General features: G+C 42.7%; 2 protein-coding genes across 2 annotated transcripts; both read right to left on the reverse strand.

Annotated features, from left to right (window-relative positions):
• Positions 1-70: 70 nt before the first annotated feature.
• On the reverse strand, positions 71-2,001 carry LOC116199117 (arogenate dehydrogenase 2, chloroplastic). The gene is made up of 2 exons (XM_031529413.1): positions 1,280-2,001; positions 71-891 (listed from the first exon to the last, which is right to left on the reverse strand). The coding sequence occupies exons 1-2, from the start codon at positions 1,811-1,813 to the stop codon at positions 289-291; spliced, it is 1,137 nt and encodes a 378-aa protein (XP_031385273.1). The 5' UTR covers positions 1,814-2,001; the 3' UTR covers positions 71-288.
• A 1,681-nt stretch (positions 2,002-3,682) lies between these two features.
• LOC116198979 (pyrophosphate-energized vacuolar membrane proton pump) lies at positions 3,683-8,594 on the reverse strand. Its single transcript, XM_031529262.1, has 8 exons — positions 8,176-8,594; positions 6,285-6,859; positions 5,821-6,200; positions 5,650-5,736; positions 5,229-5,559; positions 4,573-4,983; positions 4,409-4,468; positions 3,683-4,281 (listed from the first exon to the last, which is right to left on the reverse strand). The coding sequence occupies exons 1-8, from the start codon at positions 8,423-8,425 to the stop codon at positions 4,075-4,077; spliced, it is 2,301 nt and encodes a 766-aa protein (XP_031385122.1). The 5' UTR covers positions 8,426-8,594; the 3' UTR covers positions 3,683-4,074.
• Between the last annotated feature and the right edge of the window lie 1,415 nt (positions 8,595-10,009).

The following is a 10,009-nucleotide window of genomic DNA, read 5'->3' on the forward strand; positions in this document are numbered from 1 at the left end:
AATATGGAGTAAAAATTTAGAACGGACAAAAACGGAACCAATTTATTTAAACAATAACGGCCCAAAAAAGGAACCAATTTATTTTCATTTTATCAGCTTCATTCATAAGAATTTATATCATCGATTATTAAGAACCCAAAATATTTTTTTCTTCTTACGATATCAACTCCACCAGCAGCTCTTCATCGCGCAGGTTAAGAAATGGGCATCATGGATACATGGCAATGATAATTAGAAAATAATGACTACCTAAAAAGTAAAATTATATCACCTGCTTCACAATCCTTTTCAAGCAACAGTCTCTGAAGCAGCTTCAGGAGCGGCAGGAGGAGCACCTTCGTGAAGCAGCTTTGGTGCCACAGATCGGCTCTCCGACCACCTTACCTGAACGGTCTCCTCTTCTGCATCACTGAACAACTGCTTCCTGTAAATCTGTTGCAAATTCCCAAACAATTCCATCTTAAGGGACTCGAAGGCCATATCCAACCTCTGCAGCTGCTCCAGTGCATTTTTGTTATAAAGGAACAGTCCATAGTAAAGGTCGAAACTATCCCCAGAAGTGTTCTTCACTAAATCCAAAAGGGTCTCGTATCCTTTCGTGTTGATAGGGGTATACTCCAGACCGAACTTCTCCAACATCCTCCCCATAGTGTGGGTAATGAACTGGGACCCAGCCGCATATTTGTCGTGCTCGGAGCAGGGCATCTTGACCATTCTGCAGCCTTCTCGAGCGAAAATGTCCAAGAACTTCTCGCACCTGTTGATTCTTAACTCATCTTCTCCGATCCTGACCTTGTCGTACACGAAAGCGAGCCCCGCCCATGAGTTCTTACCACTCTCTGGGCCAAACATCGGATGCGTGCAAAGAATGTCAAATTCATCGGGCAGAACCTGTTAAGGTTATAATTGGGAGGAAGATGTCAAATTAGCTTACCTAACATGACTGTTAGAAATATATTATGAGACTACATTGATAACCGAGACACATGAAAATGCACAGGATTACCGATAGGAGTTCACCAGACAATTTAGAGCCACAAGCCATGTTTCAGAAAAGAAAAAACTCCAGAGAAACTGGAGAAAACCAATCAAGACATTGCCAAGCGACAACTCTCAATGAACAAACTCCTAGCTAGTTCTGATGATCCACATTACATTCTAATATCTATTGGAATCATATACCAATCATAACTGCAACAACAATCATGGCCTAGGCAACAACAAACTTCAAATGTATTTAACAGGAAATTAGTTCACGCGTTCTGAGAAAAGGCAATACCTTCATGAACAAAGTCCTAGGAAACTCCTTCACGGAGAGCACATCAACAAAAAGGGTGCTCCTCTTCAGTCTCTGCAAAGGGATCGACCTCAGCACCTTCTCCATGGACAGAATTGAAGTAGAGAGCACCACGACTTCCGGGTGTTGCTCACATAGATCGTGCAGGTCGGAATAAAATGTAACCCCGAGCCTCTTCGCAACAGCTCCATAGTCCGACCTCGAGTGTGCGATGACAGTATGGCCCTGCCTGACGAAGGCCTTGGCGAGGAACTGGCCGAAATTGCCGAACCCGAGGATGGCGATCTTGAGGGAGTTGGAGCGGTGGAACTTGGATTGGAGGTGGGACTCGTAGTCGTAGGGCTGAGCTGCGTCGATTGATCGGATGGTGAGGCACCTAAGGCGGGGCTTGCAGAGAGGGGAAATGGTGGGCCTATAGGGACCGAGGGGTTGGGAGACGGCGAGAGAGGAGGAATAGATCACCGGAGCGCATTGTGGGGATGCTAGAGAGAGCTGTCTGGAGGGAAATGACAGCATTGCAGACCCAAAATCACCTGGAAGGAGGAGCAGCAGGAGAAGTGGAAGCAGAGCAGTGAGGAAAGGTAACGATTATTAACGACATTGATTGGACTGGGGGGAAGGACTACGCAGGTTGCCCTGCTCTACCCCCCCACCCCCCCAACACTTGCTCGTGCGCTATACAACAGTCAATTGAACTGACGGGGGAAGCGATATGAGAGGACAACTGGTACCCGATTGGACTAACTAAAAACGAGCATAGCCAAACTACTACGCGTGTATGGACAGTATTTTTCCATGGAGCCTACACTATTATGGAATATTGTAATACAATTGGTAGTCATAGATATTAGCCATATAGGAATTAACCTTAATTAGTTTCCTTTTATGCAAAGGCTCACGTCCTATTTTAGCCATTCTGCATTTTCAATGAAATATAAGTTGGAATTGTTCCAATCTTCTCATCAGGGCATTGACGCTCCTAGACCGATTAAAATTTTCCGACTTTCAAGATGTCGGATGTTAGTGAAGATGAGAAGAGTCCAAGATTAAGGACTAACCCGTCTAAGAAAAGGGAGGCAGGGGATGGCTCCCTTAGGAGCATTGAAGTCCCACCAGTGTATCGTCTAATGTCGTCTGATAACACGGGCGCCCAAGTAATCGGGTGTGCTCTCAATGGCGACAACTACCAGACGTGGTCACGAGCAATGCTGATTGTGCCTCAAGCAAGAAATAAACTGCCCTTCATCGATGGATCCCTCGACAAACCAGGAGAAGACGATCCTCTCAGAGAATGGTGGGAAAGATGCAACTCCACGATTTTGGCGTATGCGGTGGACGCCAAAAACTTATGGGATGATCTCAAAGAAAGGTATTTAGAGGGCAACCAGTCTAGGGTTTTTCAGATTAAAACCGAAATTTGTCGGCCCTCTGACCCATCGTTCTATTACGAGATACTTCATTAGCTTGGAGGGTGCCCCGTTTCATGGAAGACGAAGAAACAGACAACAGTCTCTCGCTCCTCTGCTGAAGCAGAGTATCGAGCAATGACGGCAATTGTCAGCGAGATCATCTGGTTGCGTAGTCTTATCTCTTCTCTTGGGGTACAGATGGCTTCACCAACTCGTCTATTTTGTGATAATCAAGCTGCACTACATATCGCAGCTAATCATGTTTTTCAATAGCGAACGAAGCACATTGAGATCGATTGTTATTTTGTTCGTGAACATATCAAGACAGGACTTGTGATTTCCGATCATCTGCCTACTAGACTTCAATTGGCAAATATCTTCACGAAAACGTTGGGACGAGATCGCTTCTGTTTTATTCTTTCCAAGTTGAGCATTCGCGATCCTCACGTTCCAACTTGAAAGGGAGTATTATGAAATATTATATAATAGAAATATTGTAATACAATTGGTAGTCATAGATATTAGTCATATAGGAATTAGCCTTAATTAGTTTCCTTTTACGTAAAGGCTCACGGCCTATTTTAGCCTTTCTGCATTTTCAATGAAAGATAAGTTGGAATTGTTCCAATCTTCTCATACACCGACAAACTGACACACCTGATAACTTCGTGTAGAAAAAGATGCCCTGCTCTCATTCAATTATGTAATGCATATTTAAAACGTGTTGCACAGTCACGGGGAGCCTTCGTGTTGAATTAGGCATTGCCATAAATTGTTGGTACTCCATAAGAGAAAAACATCTGCAGACTGAAAACTGGTTCTGCATTCAGTTTAGCTGCCCAGACAAGTAAAGAACCTGGCGACCTCTAAATTTCGTGTTCCTTGAGTATGTCCAGGTTATAATTTCTGCAGTTGCAAAACCAGCGTGGATTCACGCTACCGCCAAAACATCAGGGATTGACCAGGCGAGGAAAGAAGCACCGCCCAACACAAACAAAGCAACACTCGGAAACCAAACCAGACCAAACCAAATGCATCCAAAATGTTCTCCTGGGCTAAATTAAGTTCGAGGATACATTTAAGTAAAGCTGAGGATGCGTTCTGGCTCTAAAAGACTAGAAGAAGAGTAACATGTTAACACCTCCCTAATGCTTTCCAAGTGCCCCCATATGAGTGTTCTCTGCATCATCATCATCATCTCGACCCATCAAAAGTATTCGTCCACTAAAACTAAGAGAGATTATGCATGAAGAAAAGAACCATACTATTGGGGAAAGGACTTTAATCCAAATAAAGTTTGAAAGGGAATACGAAGCTAATGGTCTTGGTTTCCTGATTGTACTTGGCATTTCCTCCCCTCTCCGGAGCTCAGAAGATCTTGAAAAGGAGGCCACCATGAGTAGCAAAGAAAGGGGCAAACACGAGCGACTCCACTGCCATGAGCTTAATGAGAATGTTAAGTGAAGGGCCCGAGGTGTCCTTAAGTGGGTCCCCGATGGTGTCTCCAATGACAGCAGCCTTGTGTGGGTCCGAACCCTTGGGGCCGAGGGTCCTCGCATGCTCTGAGGCACCAGCCTGTAAATAGAGTACTCGAAAATTCAGTGTCACCTTCTTAGTTATGAGGAGAGAAAATGAGTTCATCATATAATTATCCTTGCATGTGATGGAAGTCCCATGCAATAACAGAATGATCGCTTCTCACCTCAATATACTTCTTGGCATTGTCCCATGCACCACCCGTGTTAGAGGCAGATATTGCTATCTGTTAAAAAAAGAAACATTCAGATAAACATCAAGTAATCAGCACATTCCTACAAACCCGAATTAGAAGTTCCTTCAAATTTAATAAGAACATGACAACCTTACCTGAACACCAGACACAAGGGAACCAGCAAGAACACCAGAGAGAGTCTCCACACCAAATAATGTCCCCACAATAAGAGGAGTCAGCATAACAAGAGCACCGGGGGGAATCATCTCCTTAAGGGAGGCATCAGTCGAGATCTTTACACAGGTGGCATAGTCTGGCTTAGCATGACCCTCCATGAGACCTGGAATGGTGTTGAATTGCCTGCGGACTTCCTCAACCATTTTTAAAGCTGCACTTCCCACACTCTTCATGGTCATGGCAGAGAACCAATAGGGAAGCATGGCGCCCACAATCAGACCAATGAAGACTTTCGGGGTCAAGACATCAACAGTTGAGATTGCAGCACGACTCACAAAGGCACCAAAAAGGGCCAATGACACCAGGGCAGCTGATCCAATGGCGAATCCCTTCAATAGGGAAACAAGCAGTCAATGAAATTTCTAGCATCAGGTATAGTAAACATAAAACGAAATGATAAGGCAAGTTAACTTAGTAAATTCAAAATGCAACACATGAAAAAAAAAAGTGATTTCAAAATAAAAATAGATTGGCTTCTTGAGATGTTAACACACAACATGTGGTCTTAGAGACATTTCTACTATTTTTAACAAGATCTTCAGAATGCCCTCATATTCCAAAGAACATCACATACCTTTCCAATGGCTGCAGTAGTGTTCCCTGCAGCATCGAGGGCATCAGTTCTCTCACGGATGCGGTGACTCATGCCAGCCATCTCAGCAATGCCTCCAGCATTATCACTAATGGGACCGTAAGCATCTATGGCTAATCCGGTAGCAATAGTACTTAACATTCCAAGGGCAGCCACAGCTATACCATACATGGCAGCAAGGCTGAAACTAACAAAGATGCTGACAGCAATGGCAAAAATTGGGATGATGACGGACTTATATCCCAAGGCGAGGCCAAAAATGACGTTTGTGGCAGCTCCAGTCCTGCATGAATCAGCAACGTCTTGGACAGGGCTGCAAGGGCCAAAAAGAAAAAGAGAAAATGTAGTCAGCGCAGACATTAGAGGACACTGGTGTTCAGATGATAAAAACCAACTATCTCACCTATAGGCATTGCTGGTGTAATATTCAGTCACAAATCCAATAATGAGACCAGCCCAAAGACCCACACCAACACACAGGAACAATTGCCTGCAGAGCCATGACCATGGAAAATTGAGTAGATAAAAAGATAAGACTATATGGCACCAACTATCAAAGGTCTCAAAAACATACCAATTTTTAACTTCTTTTTGGACACCAAAATTGAAGATTGTGAATGATGATGGCAAGGCTATCCAACTAACTATTGCGATTCCAAAGGTCATCAGGACAGTAGAAATGATGAGTTGCTTCTTCAATGCTGGCTCAATTTCCTTCACAGCTTTGATTTCAAAGAAATCTGTGGCAAAGAGGGTTGTGACCAAACATACAAGGATACCCATTGAACTAATAAGGAGGGGATAACACATAGAGGTGAAGTCATGGTTGATTCCAAACGAAGAGATGGAAGCAACAACAAGCGCAGCACAAGATGATTCAGCGTACGAGCCAAAAAGATCAGATCCCATGCCGGCAATATCTCCAACATTATCACCAACATTGTCAGCAATCACCTAAACAATTGAGGAACAAATCTCATTAGTCGAGAAGTTTAAGACATACTATAGAAATGTACCCAGAAAATTCAGCTCCCTTACAGCTGGGTTTCTTGGATCATCTTCTGGAATGTTTCTCTCAACTTTTCCAACAAGATCAGCACCGACATCAGCAGCCTTAGTATATATGCCACCACCCACTCTTCCAAAGAGAGCCATGGAAGATCCACCGAGACCATAACCAGTAATAGCCTCAAAGAGACCTTCCCAATCATCACCATAGTACAATTTGAAGAGATTGATGGCAATGAAGAGCACCAACAGACCATTGGCAGCTAGAAGAAAACCCATAACTGCACCAGACCTGAAAGCTGTAATAAAGGCTTTGCCAACTCCCTTTCTTGCTTCTAAAGTAGTCCTTGCATTGGCATAGGTAGCAATTTTCATGCCAAGGAACCCAGAGATGACTGAAGTGACAGCACCTAGCAAAAATGAGGCAGTGCTGAAAATGGCTGTTGCCAATGCTGGCTTGCATGTCTTCAAGGGGTCATAAGTGCAAGGCTGGCTCTTTGTGCTGAAACCCTCAACAGAGCCAAGGAAGAGGAATATCAATATTGCAAAAGCAACCATGAAGATCCCAACATACTGGTACTCCGTAAAAAGAAAAGATGTTGCACCTGTTACAGCCATAACATGATGAAAAAATCTAACTCCGTTATTGATGATGCCATCGACAAAAGCCAAATAAAGAAAAGTTGAGCTGCTATCAAATCAAATAGGCTGGAGGTTAAATGCTAATTTCCATCGATACCATTTTCCTATTCATATGTAATATAATGCGATGGTTGAACAGACTTTGATGCTTTGCTACTGCACGGGCTTTTATAAAGCTCAATCTTGAGCTGAAATTTGAACTTGAAATCAGATCTTTATCATACTCGAGATCATGTTTAATAATTTTTACTAACCATAACTGGTGACAAAGGAACTGGTATAACCTACAACTGCATCTTATTCTATTATTCTGGAAGAACCAAGTTGAGGGAGCAATCCATGCTCCTTTTTTTTTTGGGCTGAAGATAATTCATGGGAGCCAGACACGCTTGTTCCAATCTCTAAGGCGATATTATCAACCAATGCTTTCAAAATATTTAAAGTGTAATATAATATGGCACACAGTATAGACAATTTGGAAGCAAAGACAGCATGAGCCTAGGTCATAATGAAGAGAAAATTCAAGAAACACGTGTCCCAAAAATTTAATCATACTCAATCCAAAAAATATTGTGCCTTCAATTATTAAAGAATATATTCGCACACGCATCGATTCCTAAAGATGCTTGCACGACCAAATGGAATATCTTATTCACTCTCGTTCACATGCTACACCCGTGAAATGGGTAACCCAAAAATCAGGGCTACCTTTATGTACATGAAACGAAAATGACAACTCCCACTAATGGCTATACGATAAATAAAAGCTACACCAGATAACACTCTTCCCAAAATACAAACATGTCTGATCCACCAAAACATTCAAAACAATTTCATTCAATCTTAAAGATTAAAGAAAGAAAAATATATATACAAAAAGCAGATTCTAAGTATTATATTAACTATCTCAGATATGCTTCAAAAGACCCAGCTAAAGCCTTTCACAAGAACCCTAAATAGGTGCACAAGGAATACTCATGTTACCCCGTCGTTTTACTTGACACGTTTAAGAAAATTCTCCAGAGGCATAAAGTTCTCAACTTTCACATTACTTCTGACAATCCCACTTTCTGGGCCACCATAAGTTTCAAATCTTGACCAAAATCTGCGTCCTAGCATTACAATGCTACGGGATTTAAGAAAAAAGCATTCCAACATCCAATGAAATACCAGTCGTTTCAGCAGCTGAACACAGAAAACCATGTGAGAACAAGCAAACAAAGAAAATAAGAAACTAAATTGTCTAGAATAGGGAGCAACTGAAAAGGAAAGGAAATACCTTCAGAGATGGCATTTTGAATGTCAGCACACTTGGCCACGATGCTGTACTCGTTAACGCCTTCTTCTTCCTCGATGAGGCACTCGGTGTAACCGTTCTTGTTGCTGCTGTTAGCAGCCGCGGGGGAGCGCTGCTCCGGGGTGAGCTTCACCTTCGATACGAGGAGCCACTGGACCAGGGAGAACACGATGCCAATCACGGCGCAGACCGGGATCGCGATCTCGGTGGCGAGAGCCGACAGCAGCGCCATCTTTCGCCGGAACCCTGGATTCGGACTCCTCCGGTGACCGTACGGCCAGAGAGGTGAACGGCGCCTGCGCAGGGAGGCAGTGGATACAGAGCGAGCGAGAGGAGGAGCTCCGAATGATGATAGTATGTCTTTTATGCACCCCAAAGAAAAGAAAAGAAAAATAATCAGAAGGGCGAAGATTTAATGCCATGGTGCTAGCGTGTCTATCGTGGTCACCCCGGGGATATGAGCATGCATTAGCCGTTGGATTGGGGTGATGTGGACAGTGGATGGTTGAGGAGATGCGCAGGATTCCGAGGGATTAAAATGCAGAGATGGATAATTAAATAATAGTCCAATCGACAGCGGTTGTTGGTTCGACGGATTTGTGTTTTTCTTTCATAAATAAAGTTTAGAATTTAAACTTGTAATTTAAATAGGAAAAATTCATCCTAGAAAAGTTGGATTCTTTTATAATGAGTTTCGATTCGAAATAAAAATACACGTAAAGAAAGCACTGGGGCGCGTATTTTCGACGCTCAGTTGTTGGATTCCCCCCTTCCTCCCTCTTTTATCTTTTTCATTCATACTTTCCCTCCATATTTTACTCTCTCTCTCTCTCTCTCTCTCTCTCTCTCTCTCTCTCTCTCTTCTCTGCAAGAGGGAAATAATTGTTTGTGATAATTTCAGTTTTGGCATTATATTGGGGATTCTTTCTTATGGGGAGTGGTCGCCTGCACTCACGACCCATTAGAAGCGTGTCATGGACCGCACTGATGGATTGCGGGGAAGGGAAGAGAATAGATTAAAGTAGATAGAAGAGATGGATTTGTTATTTTCAAAGGAGGAAGTACGAGGACGCAATTTGTAATAATAAGAAGAAGAAGAAGAAGTTTTCTGGACTTGCTTTTTATGTGTTTTCATCAGCCAGCCGAGCCGGGGGGGGGGGGGGGGGGGGGGGGGGGGGGGGGGGGATGGAGCTGCTTTGAAGTAAAGGAGGAACTGCACCAAGTGCAGTCACAAGTCGAAAGAAATGCGATCATAAAATATTTTTGCAATTAATATGTTATTATATCTTCTAAAGTACGTAAAATTAATTAAATTTTTAACATTCACGTACTAACAATAAGAATAAGAACATGAAATTTCGCTTATCAATCGAGAAACAAAATATCGATTTAGTAATGGAGCATGGTTTTTGGGAGAAAAATTAGTTGATTTTAGAAATGATATAAAGTAAACTAATGGTGTACTCACTAATACTATAGATATGATAAATAAAAAATATATATATCCCTAAGGAATTATCTATATCGCACATCACTCTCGTACTTGAGAGGAGAGGAGAGGAGGGGACCTCTGCTCGGCTCGGCTCGGAGACAAGACAAACATTGGGAGACAAAGGAATTGATGGGCCGACAATGAGTCGGGCTTTCTTTGACAAGCTTCCGGGCCATGACCACATCTCATTAGCCGTCAATCTCTTTCTAAATGGTAATAATAATAATAATAATAATACCAACCAAAAATATCTTAAATGGATTGGATCTTACGTGCCTTTCCGGACACACAGTGATGTGATGATCAGATAACGTTGCTAAACCT

This window comes from Punica granatum, chromosome 1 (assembly GCF_007655135.1).
Source record: "Punica granatum isolate Tunisia-2019 chromosome 1, ASM765513v2, whole genome shotgun sequence".
NCBI lineage: Eukaryota > Viridiplantae > Streptophyta > Magnoliopsida > Myrtales > Lythraceae > Punica > Punica granatum.